Source organism: Paralichthys olivaceus, chromosome 10, assembly GCF_024713975.1.
Source record: "Paralichthys olivaceus isolate ysfri-2021 chromosome 10, ASM2471397v2, whole genome shotgun sequence".
NCBI lineage: Eukaryota > Metazoa > Chordata > Actinopteri > Pleuronectiformes > Paralichthyidae > Paralichthys > Paralichthys olivaceus.
In genome coordinates, this window is record NC_091102.1 from 16,990,647 (window position 1) to 17,012,764 (window position 22,118).

At 41.3% G+C, this 22,118-nt stretch overlaps 1 protein-coding gene across 5 annotated transcripts in view; it reads left to right on the forward strand.

Annotated features, from left to right (window-relative positions):
* Positions 1 to 721: 721 nt before the first annotated feature.
* The window catches only part of myo1b (myosin IB), a 62,222-nt gene continuing 40,825 nt past the window's right edge, over positions 722 to 22,118 (forward strand). For 2 of the 5 annotated variants that reach the window (XM_020089912.2, XM_020089913.2), the window contains exons 1-3: positions 762 to 1,040; positions 9,017 to 9,163; positions 12,576 to 12,691. In XM_020089912.2, the coding sequence (XP_019945471.1) occupies positions 9,038 to 9,163; positions 12,576 to 12,691 (242 nt within the window). In that variant the 5' untranslated portion in view covers positions 762 to 1,040; positions 9,017 to 9,037. Of the gene's footprint in view, positions 1,041 to 9,016; positions 9,164 to 12,575; positions 12,692 to 22,118 lie in introns of all 5 variants that reach the window. The other 3 variants (XM_020089911.2, XM_069532400.1, XM_020089914.2) reach the window with 2 other exon arrangements.

Here is a 22,118-nt window from a genome sequence, read left to right on the forward strand (position 1 = left end):
ACAAAGTGTCTCAGTAGCTGCATTTAGCAGAAAGTGAAACAAACAAAAAACAAAGTTTCACATAATACTTTGGCAACAATGGATCCCATAAAATACATCTACTACACATAATAAAAGCAGCTCTTTAGTTCATGCAAGGGTACTCATAAACAGACTAGAGACATACACCTACGGTTTGCAGTTACATCATTGGACAAGATAGCTAAAAGACACGACAGGACACAAAAACCTTTCCATCCAATCTTTGTAATATTTTTAACAATATAATAAAGATTATAGTTGTCATAAAAACTCAAAAGGTGTTTAATTAGTCCAGTTTGGATGACTGTAAAAACATGGCGGCCTCCGTAGAGAGGACCCACTCCTGATGTAAATATAAAGTATTTGAATATAAAGGCCCATTTCTAGGGTAAAGAAAACAACAATTTGTACAATTTAGATAAAACACAGAAGGGAAAACATCACTAGGATTATTTTATATTCAATTTATATCAATAGATCCTTTTCAACTAAGTCTTACACACTGAACCAGAACTTAGTGTGCAACATTTTGTGATCATGCATGTTTAAATAAATATTATAAATAAATATTTGACATAGTGTCTGCCTTAGGAAACTTTGGGGAAGTGCACACCATGTGGACAAAATAATAAAATAATACTCCATAAAATTCCGACAGCATTTGAAGGCATCAACACCCGGCCACCCCCCCACCCCCCTCACTGGAGGTGATTAGGGGGACTCTGCCGCCGGACGAGCCCAGTGACGCCGCTCCGCTGCAGCCGCTCCCCACGCCCGGTGGACCCTTCCCTCTCCAGTCCACCCGCCCAGCTCCCATCCACAGTGCTGCTGCTGCTGAGAGCCACAGCGCGTCCTGCCTCGTCCTTGCTCCGCGGACACGAGTTCAGCACGAAGCCGAGCGGGGAAGGTCTTTTTCAGGGAGCCGCTCCAGACCTGGAGGATCACTCCCGGGATCCCAACTTTGAGTGGATTTAGGACCAAAAAAACAACAAGGGAGCAACTCTTTCAGAGATACAGAGGCAAGTTTTGCATCTGCTCACTGTTCCTTTACGCACAACTTTCTCTCTCCACACACGCGAGGAGTATCTTCTTTCTCCGCAACTTTTCTTTCGCCAAAGTTAACTTTGGAGACAGACCGTCCGCTTCCCAACTCATTCATTCCTCCTCACTTCTTCCAGCAGGAGGGGGAGTAGGAGGAGGAGGGGGGGGGGGGGGACTTTTCCTCCTTTTTCTTTGTGAGAGAGTTCTTATGTTTGGATGTTTCAAAACTGGCAGGACCGGGGATACATCTGTGTGTCAGAGTGTAGTTGCGCTGGTTGCATGGGTCCTTAATCCCGACCAGAGCTCGTCTTGTAATGAGAATACAAAAAAAAAAAGGGTGATGGCTAATTGCCTACATCTGCGGGCTTTGTCATGCAAGAGTCAAACAGGAGAGACAGCAGCAGATGCAGCTCTTTAACTCCAGTTCTTTCATATGCTGCGTTTATCAAAGCTCAGTCAACAAATACCCCCATCATCAATGTATCCTCTCCACCCAACCACTTTCTTTTTCATTCTACTAATATGCTGCAATTCCTGAGCTATGATCTGTGCACACACCCTGGATCTACACAGTGAGAAGAAAAAGTGTTGGATGTTGCACAAGGTCCCTGCTTTTAAAGGGCTTGTAATGCTGCTGCTGCTGCAGACTGGGATAATGTACCACTTAGTAGGGACTGGATGGATGAAACTATTCCCCTCTGAGAGAAAGCTCCCAAAGTTCCTCCTCGTCTGGAGTTGTCTCGCTCTCTTTCTGCCGGGGTTCTCCTCTGGAACAATTATGGGAAGACAAAAGTATAGTAGAGTTTTAAAACAGAAACAGCCACTGGATTAGATAAAAGGGTTAGAAAACAATAGAAAATCATAGGGAGGATTCTATAAAAGTTGTTTTGGAGGACTATAGCTGAGGTTTTACTGCACATGGTTGTTGATACATAAATTAAATGGGTCTGCATTTCCAGCTACAGGGATTTCAGAGCTGAGTCAGGGGCTTCAGAAACTGCTGATTGTACTCACTCTTCAAGTTGTCCTCCATTTTCACTCTTAACTTTTTATTTCCAGTCTAAATATATTCATGTTTCAGAAGTACTCAGCCATAACTGAAGCCATACATCAAGTCAGTGGAAATGTTCCTAACCCTCCGACTTGTTCTGCCTCAAATGTTGTCGTCTTTAGCCCGATTGCCATGCGATGGTTTCTACTTCTGTATGCTGCAGCGTTCCAACTCCTAATTCCATTTGTGAACTTTAAATCCCAAGAGGATCAGATAAGACCCTTCTTTTTTTTTTTTTTTTTAAAGGACTGTGTCTTTCCCCCCCCCCCCCCCACAACTCTTGGCCATGAGTCTCAGTCAGGGAAACCAGATGGGAACTTTATTACCCCTCCTGATCAAACAAACAGTGATGTAAGATGACTGTGAAAGGTAGTGTGTGGTGAAGCACAGAGCCTCCTGGAAAAAGTAACAACCGTTTAGCTCAGACGTGGACGTTGGCAGCCTTTGGCGACTGTTGGCCACTTGTCGAGCTCCACTCAGTGGGAGCTTGCTTGTTTTTCACGTCGCAACTGCTTTTTCCTAATGTGCCAAAGGCCTCTTCATGAACACTGCGGGGTGAGATGCCATGGTCTAATGTGGTGTGTATGGAGGACCAAAGTCCCTTCAGCCAGTGCCATGGTGATGAATGGTGTTTGCACTTGTCTACCCGTGCAGCTTAGTGTAGCGAGGCGTGTGTCTTGTGTTAGCCCTGCATCAACTGAGACAGACACATGCAGTCCAACTGACTAGACCTTAAAAGCCTTCAGCGGTCTCTCTCACAGGATGATTTTCTGAAGCTACGAAGCATCAAAACCTGTCTGAATGATACTCTGTTACCTTTTTAAAGCAGATCTCGTTCCCCTTTCTTGCTTTGGAGTTGTAAAAGTAAATCTTGCACATTATCTTTAAATTCACCAGCCTAACAAACCTTTTCCAGTGCCGTTTGACTCTAAACATTTTTCCACCCCGTTGTACTTAGCAGTACTTAGACTTTATATCCTTTGTCTGCCTTGCAGCTGGGCTAATAATGATTTTGATTCAGTTCACTGTTGCTTTGTTAAGTGCGGCAGCTGCTTTCTCCATTCACTTGTGTGAAACCAAGCCAGACCAAGAGTTTCGCTGCCCGTCGCGCACACGAGGCCGAAGCTGTTAGCTAGCTGGAACATTTGAGCGTGTTCATGTAATGTGGTGAAAAATGGTTTGGTGTGTGTTTTATTTTATAGCTGATAAGCGATCAAGTCATTTCAAAGCTGTTGTTGTTACTGGTGATGCTCAGCATTGTGCACCCTGATGATCAGGGTGTTGATCAAGTCAATAGTGAAAACTACAAAATCCCAATTTTTCCTTTTTAAATGTAAAACTCCAGCTTGACAGTCTAAAGTAAATCCTGACACCAGGATGCAAGTGTCAGATTGCCACAGCAGCAACAGAGAGGCCATTACAGCGGCGAGTGTGCGCCAGTGTTTAGATCTTTTAGCTCTAATGGTTTTAATGCATTACATGCCGACTGGGTGATAGATGTGAACATGATTGGTGTTCTGTAGGTAATGGAACATTGCTTCACACTGCTTTGCACTGCCAGTGCAGAAGTGGCCCATTTCCTATTACCTTGCCTATCCATTTTGTATTTTAATGCATTCACGTGGTGTTGAATAATCCAATAAGTTCAAGTTGGAACAACTCAAGTCTGGGAATATATAGCAGCTTTTAATGTGAACTTAAAAGTTTTTACATATATAAACTGCATGTCTGTCTCTCTCAGGCACCTAGCATCATTACGTTTTAGCCAATGCGGATGTTTTTATGCTTAACATGCATATGTTCTAGATTATTTGTTGTCTTTGCCCTTCATTACTATGCAAATATTGGAAACAGGTGTCAAAGTGTTTTTTTTAACTAAATGCATAAATACACATGAACACATAGTCTGAACAACAACTTCACAACTCTGGGAGATGGGGTCTTTTGAGTTGCACCTGAATGCACAGTGAACCATTCTTAATTTAAGTGTGTTTCTTGCAACGTGAAGAGTAGCTAAGCTAAAGAACTTACTGACTCACCACTAGCTAGCTTGCAGTCTAGGTGAGCTTTATTTCCACAGGTTTGTATTGAACAGAATGGTGTACAGTGGTAACTATAATTGCCGGCTGAGTAATGCAATAATGAAAATTGAGAGAAACTCCAGGGAGAAACTGCAGGGTCTTAAATTGTCAATTTAATAATCTCAATTATAGGTCTTGAAAGCTCTTAAATATGTTAATATATTATGCACAAGTATTCATTTAATTTAGACAAGTATTAATTATGGTAATGTTCATCTAATGCTTTGAAATGAGTTTTCTGAGAGAAATTTACTGTAATGTATCTTTGTGTCTCGTAGTTCTTTCTCCATGATGCCGATATTAGCACACTGTAATAAAACTACATACACGACCAATGTGAAATGTACAACTGATGAGATGAGTTACAGAATGTAACGCAGTACGTTTAGCCTTATAATGTGGGAAAGATGGATACCTACTGTCTCTGTTGGCAAGATAACGTGGTGTTACGGAGGTTTTTCACTACTGGGCTATTTCCCCTTATCTAAGATAAGGGGAAGTAGTTTCTGCTGTTTTTAAAAGATCACATATGAATTCAAATGAAGCGAAAACCTGCCTGGAACAGCTTTATCCCAGCTTGGGCCACAGTTTATGTTTAACCAGGCTGGATGATTTCCTGCCATCAAAACTCAAAATCGACTCTAAGCCAACGAGGAAACGTTTGTGTAATCTAAACCTCATCATAGCGTGTCTAAATTCAAAGTTATTGAACCTAGGCAGTTTTGACTGAAGACAGAAGTCATCAGTTCACAAGTCATTAAGCGCTTAAGATGTTCAAAAACTTTCTCAGCTTGTTCACTCAGTCAGTGTGCCAGCAAGTGGAGTGACTGCCAATTTGTTCATATGCCAGCTTTTCACTCGCACAGATCTGCACCTGGAGCTGTGTTGAGGACTGTGGATTCCAGGTCACTTTCCCAGGCAGCTGCTCGCTCTCTGCCCCTCTAAACCGCTGTCCTCTCTGTCCCAGCCTGCTCTGGCACAGCCCCACGCCCCGCTGCTGCTCCATTAGGGAGGGCTTTTAATCTCCATCACTGCCAGCAGCCTGTGATGTTGTGACTCCTCTGCCCGTCGACAAGGCCGGCCTGATCTGCGGTGAATTTACAGACGATTACGCTGCATAATAGATTTTATTATCATTTGTTTGCACATAGACGCCACTGGTTCTCAAACAGCTGCACCCAAGGTAGAATGACACAGATCATCTCTCAGGGTAGCTCACACAATGCCCATTTGCTTTCCCTCAAACCACATGTCATTTAAAATCACCTGCTTGTTTCGTCAACCAGAATGCAAATATTGACCATTTAGAAATTGATGACCACCATGAGCTTGTTTCCCTTTTAATCACGTACATGCATCCTCACATGCATCAGCTGATTTGTTTGTCTCTTTCACCACTTGCATGTGAGTGCTTGCACGGTTGTTGACCTTTGGTTAAGCTCTCTCCTCACTGAAGGACAGAGAAGAACACGTAGCCTCAGTCAAGGTCTTGTAAATAATATATGGACATTTAATGGCGGCTTTTTTCCACATTTCCCCCATAGCTTGATCTTATTGGGAAATCTAGGTCAGTGTCAGGAAGCCAAACATGTATCATAATATTGTTGGTGACACGCATTGAAATCCCAGGTCCAACCCACCCATCAATAATAGACTCTGGAATCTAGAGTCAAGATGATATAAATCTCTCGCTCATGTTTTGCTTTTTCTGTTGAGCAACTTAGCTTCTCTAAATACAGCACTTTAATCTGCGGGAATTATAGATGAAATTGCAATTTCAAAATTTAATCATGTGACCTGTACTCCGTGCCCTCACAGTCAACATGCTCTGTCTGATCTTGCCAGAATGCTCTGCATATTCTGCAACACCAATGGGAGGGAGGGCTGCTTAATTAAGTGCCAGTGGCAAATTAACATTGAATTCATGTGGGCCATGGGTGATAAATTATGGCAGGTAGTTGTTCCAGGAAGTCCTTCTGAAGTCAAACCAAGGCCCAGCTATGTGAAAGATATTTTTCTTTGAATCAGAATCTCTTTTGGTCCCTTTGTTACATGAAGCCAAGCTTTATTGTGCCAAATTTAAATGCCACACATGGCTGCACCATACCAGTCAGTTTTGGAGTGCACACTCGGGTAAGGTGACACGCATCCTGGCCAAGGGGCATTTGGCCATAAGTTTTGCCACATCACTGATTCATGAGATTTAGATTTGAGATTAATAGCGGCTAAACCATGTGGGCGTATGTGATGCTTACCTCCTAAACATTCATCAGAGAGATTGATTAAATCTCTCCGATGCAAAATGCATCAAAGAGATTGATAAAGTGGGGCACTTTTAATCCACTTTCTGAGTCATTCACCAAAGGTTTATACAAGGGTCATTTTGATTTAGACTGATGGAATTTTTGTTTTTCTCTTTAATATAAAAAGTAAGTGTGATATTTTGTTCTTCTTGTAGAATCACAAATTATTATTTTTTTACATCTACCAATGAATAACAGAGTAGCAATATTCGTCATCACCACCACTCAGCAGTGAGGATTATCCCCTGAGTTTAATCAAGGCTGTAAGGTTTTCTCTTATTCCCCCACTTTGGATCTAGCACAACAGTTAGCAGCAGGCAGCAACCCTTAATAATGGGATTGTGTCACTGGCTGCCTGGAAGCCAGTTCCAAATCTAGGGTAGTGGGTTATCAGCAGAGGAGCTGAGAGCATATCCGGCATCCAGGCTGCAGACAGATGCAATATGTTGTTACTCAGGATGGCACAGACGCTCGTGCGACATAGACACAGTGTTCTCCCCCAGGTCAGAGAGAGGCTTCAGCATCTGTTTTCTGTTTTAAACTCTTGTTTGTTCATACCAGAGACTAGACTCAGCACTTTCAGGGTTGCATGTCTATGTACTTACTGTTAGGCAGCAAGTTCGCAGTAGCTGGGTAGATAATGACTTTATTGTAATTCACTTGACCAATATTGATTGTGGCTGGCTAGCACAAACATCATTACTAGCAGTTTGTGAATTTGAGTTGAGTCACTTCCAGCACATTGTATGTTTTCAGTTTTATCCATGCAATAAAGAAATCTGGAATGTTGTAGCAAAGCTGCAGCGTTATGAATCTCTAGAGGAAGATAACATATGGCATGAGATCACAGAGCAGGTGATTTCCGTTTCATTTGACCATGCTAAAAGGAAATGACTTGATTTAAAACGGCACCGCAGACAAGAAAGGCAGCTGGTAGACATGAGCTGTCACTGGGAACGTTTTGGCACTGAGCCACGGTGCACCAGACAGTCGGCACAAAGTGACAGACCTCGGTTGCATTTTCATATGAACATTAATAATCATGCAACATTGTTCTTCATGTTTAAATGTTTTGTGACAGTTGTTTTCTAACTTCTTGGCTACTACCAAGAACCTGGCAACATCTTTATGGGCCTATAACACTGGGCCCTGAGGGGCACAGAGGCCAGAGGAAGAGGGAACGTCTAGGAATCCCATTTTTCTTCAGAAAGAAAATGTTGTTTGTTGATGTAGAATTCTGGAACACAATGATGGTTTTCTGCTTAAATGTGTCAGCTTCATTTTTTTTCAGTCGATGAACCCGCTATTTAATCCCAAGCCATCAACTATCCACATCTGTCTGATATTACTATTAATATTATTGTTATTATTATCATCAATTATTTATATGTGTCTGAGATTAATCAATGCAGACAATGTTTTGTTGGCTTTAGACATATGCCTTTTCCCTTTTTCCATTTGATTGTGAACTGTTTCTTACTACACTAAAGGAGACGTACGGTATTTGCGACAAGAGCAGTGAACAATAGATGACTGCATGGCCTCATCCATTGGCTTGGTGCAGACGGTCTGTCACAACACCACACATTAGGGTTTTTGGTGCAGCAAATCCCTGTATCAAGGCCCTGAATGTGTCCCAGGCCTCTCTTTTATCTGCAGCCCTATAGCATTGGATTACTGTCCCAAAAGAGATGGGAGGCAACACTAGACTGAAAACTGCCACCCCCAGCACTGTTTTTGTCCCAGTGCTCTGTCGTCCAGATCACTCCCACCAAATATTATAAGCGCTGCATCCAGCAAGTCGTGTAACAAAAAACTGTGAGGCAGTTTTTTGGGGAGGACTATTGGTGGGGGGCATTTCTTTTGATTTATAAGGAGTCCTGAAACAGGAGCCAATTCCAGCTGGGCAGCCAGTCAGAGGTTAAGAGTAAAGTTCGTCAGTTATGTAATTGCCTGTGGGATGTTCTCACATGCCAAAGCAGAGGACTGAATAGCCAACCAGAAGCCCCCACTCCTCCCCTGGAGTCAAACCACCGCTGTACAAACATGTCCGCCCCAGAAGTTTATTTGCTTTAGCTAAGTTTAGGACCATTTATTTTCTGATCATAGGAAGACTCAGAAGAAATTTGCCCAAAGCCTCACGAATAATGGAGAACAAGAATAAAATAATGACCCTAATAGGTGTAATATAGTGATACACATGAGCTAGTGTTTCTCACCATGTTTCTGTGTGTGTCTGAGGTCCAACAAACATGTTGAATGTAAAGCAAAACAACCGAAAACAAGTACACACAGAGCCACACAAAAACAGTTTTAGATGTTTTTTTGTTCACATCCATATTTGCTTGCTAGCAGTTTACTTCTCACTGACTTTTCTGGCTCACAGTTACACGATCAAAACAAAACCGCGGCCCACTCATAAACATCTCTCCGTATCGCTGCAGGCTTAGAGCTCCACAGGATGCCTTTTTAATTTGCTCTATGACTGATGTATCTTTTCTTCCTGGTTCTCTGCACAGGGGGGGAAACCGGCAGCCAAAATGGAGGTGAAGACATCACTTCTAGACAACATGATTGGGGTGGGCGACATGGTCCTCCTCGAGCCCCTGTCTGAAGACTCATTCCTCGAAAACCTGAAGAACCGCTTTGACCACAATGAGATCTACGTAAGTTCACCATTGTACCTGCAGATAATAATTGTGTGAAGTGAATTGTATTCGAGATGTTCCCATACAATTTTCCCCTTTCTAATACTGATCTGTATTCATGGACTTTGAGTATTGGCCGATACAGAGTACAGATCCAGTACCAGTGTATTTAAAAACTGCTATATAATGTATTTTAACAGCTCTAAGTGATAAGTTATGTCATTGTTGTTGCCTGGCTCATGGTAAGTTCCTTTGAAAAACAATAAATACAGAGAATGGATGCAATAGAACCTTTTTGACTATCAAGTTTGATTAAATGATAATTGAAAAAGTGATTGGAATGAATCATTCCAGGAATACACAATTACGTCCTTTAAATTGCTTGAAACTGAAGCCTTGCACGTGGTACACATCCCTGTGTACTTGCTAATACTACACTGCTGGAAATCATTACTTCTTCGCTGCTCTACAAACAGTATTTGCCAGTGGCAGTACAGCACAACTGCTGTTTTGCAACAGTGATGATGTGAAAATTTCAGTTTTATCAAGGTGAACCTATTATACTTTAAGGATGTGATATTGGATCAGTACATAGATTTGCGTACTTGCTGATGTTCAATCTTTCCGACAGTTTCAGAGGCATTTCAGATGCTGGTATCAGAATATCTCTAAATGGGATATGAGTCCAAATGTTAAAGTATTGTGTTGTTTGAAACAGTTTTGCGCTCCTGCTTCCATAGACAGTTATAGACGTCTTCACTTAGAAACCATGCAGATATCTTTTCTGAACTCTATTGTTCCTCCACTCATTTTAGACATGGCTACATAAGTGGCACATATACAGAGACCAGACTAACCAGCCAATCAATAAATCACATCAGCGAGGAATGTAGATGATGCCCTTAAATGAGGCATGAAATCCAGAGCACAGAGACACAGAGAGGCTGGCAGCCTGTCTGGCTGTTAAACTAGAAAAAAACCGGGGTTGTTAAACTATCATCTCTGCATCACACACTTGGTTCTGGGTTTGGAGCTGTGGCACTCCACGATTCTTCTGCTCTGCCGGTTGGCTGCTGCTGTAGATGACAGCCAAGACGACTGCTGCTCAGCTCTGGCTGCTGTTGGCTCAAAGGGCCCAAGGGATGATGTCACCTCATTTAGCAATTATTGCCTTCGTGGTGTGCTAGATATTTTGTTTGGTTGCAGCTCACATCCTGCTGAGGATTTTGGAATGGCGTTTTTACTGAGAGGTGTTTTTTACTGTGTGTGGTGCCGACCTCAATGTTGTGGAAGTAGTTAAATAACAAATGTCTTAATTATGGTGAAAAATCTTCCCTTTTTACTTTAGTACAGACTGCACAGGTCAACATGGAAAACTAAATCACGAGTCCATAATGGGAAGCTTTTTGGAAGCATTAACTTCAAGATTGACGACAAAGACAGGGTCTGAATCCTGTACTTATCCAATAAATCTGTGGTGCATAGTCCTTGCATGTGAATGGATTTTTCCTTGTGTGGCATCATCCCTTACAAATGGACCCTTCCCCCACCCCAAACTATCATATGACAGCTCACAGCAGAAGAAACATGGCTTTGTTTTCCAGAGGGACAACACATCATGTATCCAATAAGTCAGTGGAAAATCAAAGAGACTGAAAATCACCCTTTAATCTGTTCATGTCTAACTGAGTTAATGGAATCACTGAGAATCTCAGTGTTTCTCAAAGTTTAATTCCTAAAGCGTCTTCATTTTTAACCACCAAATGTGTGTTATGTGTAGCATCATTGGCTGTATTTGCTTTCAGTGGCAGCTTGATCAGTCCCGTCTCATTAATTGGCATTTACACTTTCTCTAGATTAATTCTCTAAGGATTTAATGAATGTCATGACATTTTATAAAATGTTCTTTTTCCCCACACAGTAAAAAACTGATGCTGTCTGCCCTACTCATTTCTAATTTACCATGACTCCAGACTCCATGTGTCTTGTCACTCTAGACAGATAAAATGAGCATGCTGTCGTGCACATAGGTCCTGAACTCAGGTTATTGTGTATTTTGTGGTTCAAAAGCTGAGCTACAAAGAAAACATGTATTTGCTTGTGATGTGTCATCTGAGCAGCTGTAATTTAGTTATAACAGATGGAGTTTTAACAAGCAGGAAGGCAGGTGCAGAAATGCAAAAGAAAACGTACAGCTGCATTGGTCCATGCTGATGCGACATGACACTCCCTATAGCCCTCTATGTGTATGGAACTCTGTGTTAGAGCACAGTTTCACTAAATTTATCTTTGAATCTGAAATCAATTCTTCATCTTTTGTTTGCAAAAGGTTAATGCATGATTGTCAACTTTCTAATGTTTTGAATCACACTATAAAAAATAAAATTGTGTGAAAACCCCCAGGTCATAGTTACCTGAGCATTTTGACACCAGTTGTATGATCTGTGAGAGGATTCATGAAATACACATGATAAGCATGAGAAAAAAATTCTATATTTTTTTGTGTGTCTCTTTTGGTCAAGAGAGCCCCTCATTTTACTACATGATACTTTGTTTACATGGCGCACACACTCATCCCCTTTGTACCCATCCTGTGCACTTAGAAAGGCCTCATTCTGCCTCCGGTGTGCTATTGAACGAGAGGCAGTGGGAGGTTGTGGTGTTGCCACAGGGAAGGCTATGCTCCGCTCTCGCCAGAGTGGGTTATGCAACAGCCATTACCATGGAGAGCAAGAAAAAAATGTTTCAGGTTGATGTTTTGAAAGTGCTATCTGGACTGCGTTTCAAACGTGGGAGGATGTTAAAGATGATTGCTGGTTACATTTGCTCTCAAACATATCTGACGAGGGTTATCTGCTGAATGAGAGCTTCATGAATCTTACATAAAGGTGTTCTTCGTGTGGAACGGAGAAAGTGGTGCTTTTGTAGGTCTTTGATACAAAGTTTGATTAAAACCCCACTGCTGAAATTTTACTTACATCTATTGTGTAACTGACAGGTGTTACAATGTCATTTTAATGGGGAACACTTATGCCAAATGAATTGTTTTTAAAAGATCTTAATTTTACATGCAGATTTGTGTTTTGTTCACACCCATTGCTAACGTCCAGCCCTGTAGTGGTATAATGTTTATACACACACACACACACACACATGCATAAACTGACCATTTTCCAGTTTGCATATACCATAGATTCCACAAGCTTTTCATTTCAGCATCTCAAGTTTCACTCCAGGCGTTGCAGGTCTCAACATTGCATCAGGAATAACCAGCTGAGGAAAAAAAGACAGGAGCAGAACCCCCCACCTCCACTTTTTACTATTATCACCCAAATGGATGGAGGCGAGGAAAAGTTATCTGTGTAAAACTGAATAAATGTCAATGTGGATTCTCACTTAATGTTTCTGTATTTTCTTCTTCCTTCTCCAGACATACATTGGCAGTGTGGTGATCTCCATGAACCCCTACAGGTCCCTGCCCATCTTCACACCTGACAAAGTGGAGGAGTATCGCAACAGAAACTTCTATGAACTCAGTCCACACATGTGAGTTTATTTTCCAGGTCCTGACCCTTACCCCCCAAAAACAACTTACATTTACGTCCTATGCCCCATGAAAGGCTCAAGCACTTTGACTGTGCGGTTTTAAATTTGATTCCCTCTTATGTGGAATCTTTTCAACAAAGATGTTGAGGATGGTTTTGTTAGTTTGAATGTGTAGAAGGGGCTGTCATCTGTGTGTTGAAGAGCGTATTGCAAACCTCTGTAAGGATTATCAATGTGGCCCCAGTGACTAATGCGGATGGCTGGTTGGGGGGGGGATCAGAGGGACACTAGCTCTTGTGTGGAGAGTGGGACTGGAGCTTCTGTCGGCCATTCAGCACCGTGGCGTGCCATCTGTCCACTGGCAACATTAAGTAAGCATTGCTGCGAGACTGCCAAGATAAAACAAAGCCCAATACTCGTCAATTAGCCCTCTGTGTCTCTCGGGCTGCAGCAAAACCCCTCTGAGACACAGACTGAGAGAGTGAGAGTGCCCTTGTCTCAGAACAGACATACTCCCTCCAGACAAAAGCAAGCTCCTTGGCTTTACTTTACAGCCAGCTGTACAAAACTGACATGACACAGTTTCAGGCTGTTGTACTTTTTTCATCCATCCCTTTGTTTTTCACTGCCTGACTCTTCCATCTCTTCTTCCGTAGGTAAGGACTATACAAAAGAGGGTTTTTTCTCATTGTCAGTTACTTAGTACATTGTTTTAAAGGAAATTTAGAAGCTTGTCCTATAATTTACCTTTTGAGTGATGAGAACTTAAATTGGCCACAACAGATCCTGCGCTCAGAGGAGAAAAACCCCAAAAGCTTTTGCTCTGTGCTTTTATTGGCTTAAAGCTCAAACTGAGCATTGACCAGTAACATGGCGTCTCTCCGTCGTGAATGCCTGTTTGAGGTTCACTCCTGTTTTACTGCGGTTTCTATCCCTCTCCATTTTCTTTGCCTACTTTGCCTCATCTGACAACGTGGCTCCTTTTTCCCTTTTTGCCTGGTAGAGTGTCCACATGGTTGTTCCATCGTTTTCTCCACCTGGGGAAAGCTTCCGAGCTACAGGAGGAAAGCAAAAGTGGTATCCTCTTTCTGTTTTTGGATATGCAGTGGTGGACATGATTTCTTATGCCCGAAATCAAATTAATTTTGCCACGAAATATCATGGCTGCTGGGAGACAGACTTGAATAGGGAAAGCAAGGCTTTCTAGGAAACCAAGTGCAGATGGTGGCAATCACATTAACTTCATGATGATAAAATAAAGGAAAAACTTATTAGAGGGATGCCAACATTTTTAGCGTGTTCCCAACCAATTATTTACTTCCTTACATGCAAACATTTGCATGGAATCTCAATTATCAATTTCGACCAAGACATTTTACAGTCCTCATCATTAAACTTAGACAATAACCAAACATGTACATTGCCAGGGGATGATCTATGATCTAATGACATTTAGGGAATTTAAAAATGTTGTTTGGCAGTAGACCAGCTGCATTAAGATGATTTGGGTGGTTGACAAAAGTGTTTTCATACCACACTGACATGAACTGAAACTAGTGCCTGCCTTTAAAAGGGCAGTCATGTAAAGAATGAGGAAACACTAGATGCTGTTTTGGGAATATAGATTTTTGTCATTTGCACTAGACTCCATCACTTCTCTGCTGGCTCAAACTGTTAAAAACCAGGACGTTGTCTGAATCCAAAGAGGATGGAGGAGCTGTTATAAACCAAAGAGGCTAAGATATGAAGCCTTGTCCTGGGTTCAGGGGCAGTTGGGGTTGTACTTTATAAGATCTATCACCCTCTACAGTTGAACCACATTCAATAGAATACATAGTTTGATCAGTTTCGGTCCAAATGGTTCAAATAGTTGGTTCCAAGGAGTCTGCCAACATCTCTCCCCATCTCAGGTCTCTGGTTCTCTGGTGATGGGTGAAAAATATATGTCATCTGTATCTGATCTGTACATCATCTAAACATGTTAAACATCACCATGTTTTAAGAAAAGAAGATTAAGCCCAGTTTAATAGGACAGGCTCTTCTAGAGGAACTGAAATGCCAGTCAAATGCAGATTGTCTCAACAGGCCACATAAATTCATCTTAATCCCCCCGGTCTGACCATCTGGACCAAGCTTTGTGGCTTTGCATTGATCTTCCTCAAGTAATGTTAACCCCCGAGATCTGGTCAAATGCTCATGCTCATTTAACATTACACCATTTGGTGGTATTTCAATATTTTACTTTGATTAATGTACATACAACTCATATTTTTAACTGAAAGTGCCACAACATGTTGAGCATCACTTAGTGCAAAGAATATACAGCTTGCTTAGTGTTTTATCTCAATAGTTAGTAAATTAGTTACATTAGATCATAAGAAGAAGAGATACTTTATTGATCCCTCAAGGGGAAATTCTTTTTACACTCATTTTTATACATGCAGTTTTTAACCCTGAAACACAATCCCACACACACAAAAGGGCTCACAGACATGCAAATGTGGTGAGAGATGGTGGAGTGATGGGCAGCCCCGGAGCAGCTCCCTGTGAGCAATTGGGGGGTTCGGTGCCTTGGTACTAATGATGATAACATTTGAGCTCCTTCGTCTTAAGTATTTTTCTGTACCTCTTTGACATTGTTGGACATGTTAAAAGTTACACAAACAATTTAGTTGTCTCTACAGCATAGAAATATTCTGACTACATGAAACGAAATTATACGGATCTGATCTAACCTTTGTTTAGAAGCAAAGCAGAGTATTCACCTCATTTGTTTTCATCCTCAGTGTATATAAAACACACTGGCACACTTTTAGTATCACTGTCCCAGTATAGACTGAACCTAACTCTACAGTTAAATTGTTTTAGTTCCACTTTTGACTGAATATCTGTTCATGTGTAGACAACTGATTGTGGTGTGGGAACACAAATGGCTGCTGTAGTTGAAATACATTTCACCTGACTGGTAATCACTACAAGTAAATAAATGTATGGTTCATTAAGCCTTAAACACAGAGCAGCAATTAAAAAAAACAAAATATTTCCCATCAGACCTTTCACTGCTCACCACATTAATTAAAAGTGTGAAGATACAAAAGGAAAAGTACGTACATGCATGTGACGAACACACCAGAGTTCTGTATTTCCATGTAATTTATCCATGGATGATGATGCAGAAGCTTGATGGCTCCCAATCCCCCCAAACTAGAAAATATTGCTGTTAGTCGTGACCCTGTTTTTTGCATGACTGAGCCTCATCAGGCTGAGCGACGTTATTGCCACATTGACTGACCAATGCTGAAGGGGATCAGTGATGGGCTTTAATTAAGGTAACAGCAGGGGGTCAGAGGAATCTTGCTCTTCCTGCCTCTGATCCTCATTAAACACTTAAACAGAATGAAATCAGGAGGTCAGAACATTATCTAAAGATGTTGGGATATGTAGATGTAGCCTTTTTTGATGTATTGCTGTGTTAAAAACTGTTTATCCTGTGCATTGTAAAATTGTGGGTAATTTAATGCATGAATGGTGTTGAATGCAGCTTGATGGGGGAAAAAAAATGTGCATGTAGCTGTTGGCTGGGTTGAATTTCTCACCTTACTGTCACTGCAGAGATGTTTTAGAGAACAAACGACAAGCAGCAGATAACAGCTCAAGCCTTCGACTCCCCCCTCACACTTCTGGACACCCACACACACGCTGGAAATAATACCACCGTGTCAATCAGCTGCACCTGTTTGGACTTTAAGGTTTAAGATCGGACGTGTCAGTATGTTTTCTGTGACTTCCTGGCCGAACAATGTGCTTATATATTCAGACACAGTGACAAACTGTCAGCTGTGAGTGTCAAACACAAGCACATTGTCTAACTTGATCTTGTGTACGATTTAGGACCATCTTTGTTCTTCAAAAACATGTTGCTTTTGTTTAATGTTGCATCATTATTGTTGTGTGTGCGTCTGCATCTCCAAGGATGACTTAAATACCTTGTGTATGTTTGTGCTCTGTATGAGTAACAGTGAATGTATGCAGGTGCTCATGTTATTCACACCTGTTCTTGTACTCCCCAGACAAATAGAGGTGTGTTTGTGTGTGTGCATGTGTGCTCATCAGCTGGAGGATGAACTGCAGCTGGTGCCCTGTCTGTTAAGTTGTTGCCTGTTAAGTTCCATTTTAATCAAAGTTATTGTAAACAGTGGCTGATTCTCAGGCCAGACACCAGACTAGTACAACAAATCCATCAGTTTAGTTTTGAAAAAGTCTGAAAACTGTTGTGATGTACTCATCACAACATGCAAAATGTGCTTCTGGTACATTTTCATCAGCTTATAGGAAAAATAAAACAACAAAAATGCATCCAGTGGAATTCACCTAATGTTGCTCAGGAGAAAAGAGCAGATTGTGAATGTGTTTGTGAATTGAGAAACTGTAATCTAAAGTGCTTTCAGTGGTCATCAAGACTAGAAAAGTGCTCTGTAAATACAGACCATTAACCGTTTGTACCAGCTACACATCATGCCACCGTGACAGCAAGCTTGTATTATATATGTAGCAATGTAATCCAATTTCTACAGACTGTGACAGATGTGTTATACCAAGATATTTAGACATAGAATTATCTATACCGCTTATCCTTTGAGGGCCACAGGGGGACTGGACACAATCCCAGCTGGCAAAGGACAGGAGGGGGGGTCCATCCCCAGACAGGTTGAATGCCAGGCAATTTTACAACCAATCAAGCCAGTCCCAAAATTTTGAAGAAATTCAATCCTTTTTTTCTTCCTCCCAGCTGGAGAGATCTGATCTGCCACACCCATCTCTAATCATCCATCCATCATTTCCTCTGCCGGCCAATTTAGCACAAAACTCTCTATCCAGATGAGGCACCTTATAATTAACTGGCAGGTGTTCCCCCTCCCTTCCACACACATTCTGAGCATTAGTGATGGACCAACCAGAAGCCTTTCTACATGCAGCAGCACTGCAGATGGCCCAGAGTCGTGTTTTACTGTGTCCCAAGCTGCCCAAGCCAGACACAGATTGAGAGGTGTGTGTTTGTGGACAGGCAGCTAGCCCCCACGTCTCTAGGGTAAGATCCTATTCCCCAATGTTTAATGAGGTATTGAGACCCCTAATGCTCAGCGTTCAATACTTAGTGCCACTATGGAGCCTTGGTTACAGGGGAGCATCACCACTGGCTAATGGAGTAAAGAGGCCCCATGCACGACATATGTCTGGACTTTCAGCTGCTTTATGACGGCTTGACTGTGAAATCTGCTTCTGTTAGAGTTTGGACACCCGAGCCTGCTTGTCTAATGGTGATTTTCTTCCTGAAATGTCCTTGAAACGCCTTATCATTGTATGCCTTGTGATAATACCCAAGTCATGTATGACAGAACTGGAGTGTGTATGAATACATCCTTGTCTAAAAATACCAATCACTGATTATAATAATTCATGAATTGCTGTAACTGCACTTTCTAGGGAAAGGTCTGTGCCTTTCATGTCAAAGCCGCTGATGAGAGATCACATGTGGGAGTAAGCTCATTTTACTGAGTGCCTGCTTGACAAGCGTCACACCAGAGCCATTCCCTCCATCTGCTCCTACATTATGACCATGTGATGCTCCTCAGCATGTTATCAGATTGTTTATTTATGTTTTCCCCCGGTATGTGTGTAGCTTCGGAACATGCGTCTATGAATAATTAGGGGTGCATAGAATTGGTTACCCATGCCTGTTTGTGAAATTACTGGTCTTTATTGCCATTGGCATCGGTCTATCAGATTGCAGCCAAACATCTAAGAATAAACTGAAGCAATATTTCACAACTCAGAACTCCCATCAGCCTACTTTTTTAGATTCATTTTGATCTTTACACAGGATGACTGTTTTATATGTAAAATGTCTGCTTACTGATATACCCGTGGGTATAACAGTATGATGGACTTTGGAGCCATTCACTGCATCCTGGTATCGCATCCGTGTTTGTCTTTCCACTGTTGTCAGCTGGAATACTGATCGAAAGGCAATAAGTCAACGTTGTAAATTTACTGTAAGTAGAATTTATTAGGGTGTTGCATGAACTACTCCTGCCCCTCACCTTGTGTAAATACTTAACCAAATTGTTCTCCCAGTTTAAAGTTTAACTGTGTCAGTACACTGGCACAGACTTAAGACTCAAGTATCAGTCTCCAACTTAATGAGACATACAAAAAAAATCATGTTTGGCATCAGCCTTCCTTACTGTCAAGGAAAGGATATGAAATATGGAAAAGATCATGGACCGCCATCTTAGAAATAGTCATCATCATAATTGCTCTGTGTTCCTTCTTTGTTTTTAATCTGTCACAGCTGCAGTTATTTGCTATGCTTATGCCATGTGCTCATGTTTTTGCTATTATATAAAACAGACCGTGTTCAAGGATGCCTAGAGGAGCTGCAGCACAGAAACTACGTAGGTAGATTTAAGTGGGTACTTGATGAAATGGCATTTTGACTCAGGTGGGCAGAGTGAGTCCTCTCCAGCATGTGTGTTGGCGTAATGCTTAGTTCAGTGGACCTAGAGAGAGGGATGACAGGGAAAGTGTGTGTGTGTTCATTTTCCCACCCACGGCTTCACCCAAGAAATAAAATGCAGATGTATGAAATTGATTAATGCATCTATAATCAGTTGGTACATTTGGTAGCATTCTCATACCTGCTTCATACCTGTATCAGAAAAACACAGCATCTTTATAAATACACTTACACAGGCAGACTTGATCTCTTTCTTGCTTAGAGTTTAATGAAAGTTATTGATCAAACTAATTCTGTTTTTCCAGTATGTTGGTGATAGAGAATGATGAGGAGAGTGTACTCTCTACCAATGTTGCCTGTCCCTACACCAGAAAGCTTTGACAAAAATAAGTCTGTATGATAAAATATAGCATTATCATATACAATGTTTTTTCATTCAAAGGACAAAGGACAATTTATAATAATTAAAGTTCTATTTTATTAATACTCATATTTCTTCTTAAGCGTTTGTCTCATATTGAATTTCTCCTACTGTGCAAACAGTTTGTGAGCAGTATCAGTAATTACTGAGCACACAGGCAATAATTGATAGTGAATGGTTCAAAGATCATACATCTACCTGACTGATTAAACATTGCGTGCCGTCATTTCTTGGGTCTGTGAGCGCAGGAGTTTATTTTATAGATTCTCTGTGGCTGTCCCAAAAAACATTGTAAACTCTGCCTTTTTATAATCAGAACAATGGGGATTTAGCTTTTTATCTGTGTCCACAGCTTGCATAACAACCTGTGAGAAGCATACCAAAGTGGAGGCAAATAGATAAGACCCATATCAGCTGTGGCATATGTTGTTCCACCATGGGGCCTTATATCTTTCACAATAAGTTGATTTACTTTGTTTGTTTAGTGGTAACCATCAAGAGGCAGATATACTTTCATCAGTTCTTACGTTTTTGCAGAGCCAAACCATAGTGAAAACACATTGATGTAAAGCTACTGTTTTTTACTCTGTAGCTGGTGTACAGCCATGGAAGGCCAGCATGTGGCTGTTCATATGAAATCAAACAAGCTTGGATAATTTGAGACAAAATGGCAAAAAAGGATAATTACATTCTGTAGACTGGCCCCATCGCATCTTCCCTGTCAGTTCAGATTGGTTAATAAATTGAGATTTCCTGTTTTCCAAGACATCTTAACATGCTGCTTTGATGAATTAATGCAAAGCGAACATATAGCGCTTGATTCTTGTCATCGTCTGAGCGGCTGTGTTTCTTTCAGTGAAGCCTGACTTTTTTGTAAGGATGAAAGTAATTTTGTGTTGGAGGTTTTCATTTTGCCTCTGCTATAAAATGCTGTTGGAAATCCCTGTGTGATGTCAGTACTTTGATTTGCGGTTACATTTACCCAGTTGCAAGAAGTCAGAGCCTTTGATCTTGCTTGTATCTGAGTTACATGTGATATGTTTTTAATCATTGGTGAAGCTCCATACAATCCTGAATAATCACCAGTTTACATGTTTTTTTATCAGCCCACAGTTTATGAGCCTATAAGTTTTATTAGCCATTCTTCTCTCTTTTGATTTGTAATATTTCATTGTGAACTGTTTGTTTTGGCTCTGAAAGAAGAATATTTTAAAGTTTTTGCAATCTCCTTCTAAAAATCTGCTTGTGGCTTCTTCATTTTGGAGCATGAGAGAGTTTCCCCCACCAGTGTGGTGCTGATGTGGGACAGACATTTCACTACATGTCAGATGCACAATGACTCTGTCTGTTGTCTGAATGGGATCAGTGGGTCACATGGTCACCCTGAGGCCATTCCTTCTTAGAAGACATGCCTGCCAAGTGATCTTTCAGTAAATTTGATCTTACAGTTGATATGCAGCCTTTGTGTCAGTGTGTACTAGGGATGTTACAATTCATGTAAGACTCAAAGGCTAAGATATCTTTTTTTAAATCAAGAAGATTCTTGACAGAGTAACATGTTAAGTTTTGGAGATCCAAACAGGTCTGTCTCCACACAAATTGCTATGACCCCTCAATAATGAGGGAGCATAGAGATTCTTCGATGGCCCCTGGAAATAGTTTGCAAAGATTGTTCGTAATACCGAGACATTCTGGTGGAAAGTATGGAAAAGAATCCACAGCCAGTTTGTCAAGGCAAAGAAGTTCGCACAAGCCTGGAGCACCCCAAATAAAGAAGCGGGTACCAAAAAAGTTTTATTATATTTCATCTTCTTTGCCCCTTTCCAGAGGTGTGGTTGTATTTTTCTCAGTGGTGACCCCTATTGTTTTAGAGATGACTGCACCAAGTTTCCTTGCCTCAAGTACGCAAATGAAAGGGAAAGCCGTTGTGTCAACATCACAGTTGGCGTCCAATGACCAATCTGTCAATTCAAACTGCAAATCTTTATGGGGCAGATAGATGAGTTAGACAGACTAGCAATCATCCACAATCTTCTATTGCAGTCAGGTTTGTGGTAGATATCAAAAGATTGGTATCAGTCATTAGAATCTAAGGCCTTCAATGGAGACTTATTTTTTGTACCTATCTTGAGCACTCATTCTAGGTCAGTTGTGCCCCAGTGAGAAGATGTGTTGTACACAGCTCTGCCTTTGTGAGCATGAATTAACCAGAAACCTTGCTGCAGTGGAAGGCTGAGACCTGGAGAGCAGGACGAGAGGAAGTCCTCAGATCTTGGAGTTGGTGCTTAAGCTGCTATAAAAAGACATCTTGCTCTTCTGTTTCCATCATCTTGTCTGTGGCTTTGTACTTGTGGCTATATTTTTCTTTTCCTGAGGTGCATTTTCTTTGTCCCATAGCCAAAGACACAAGGAGGCACGTTATCATCCATGGCATTTATATTTGTATGCATTGTATGAAATAGCGTGACTCAGACAATCTGGTCAACTCC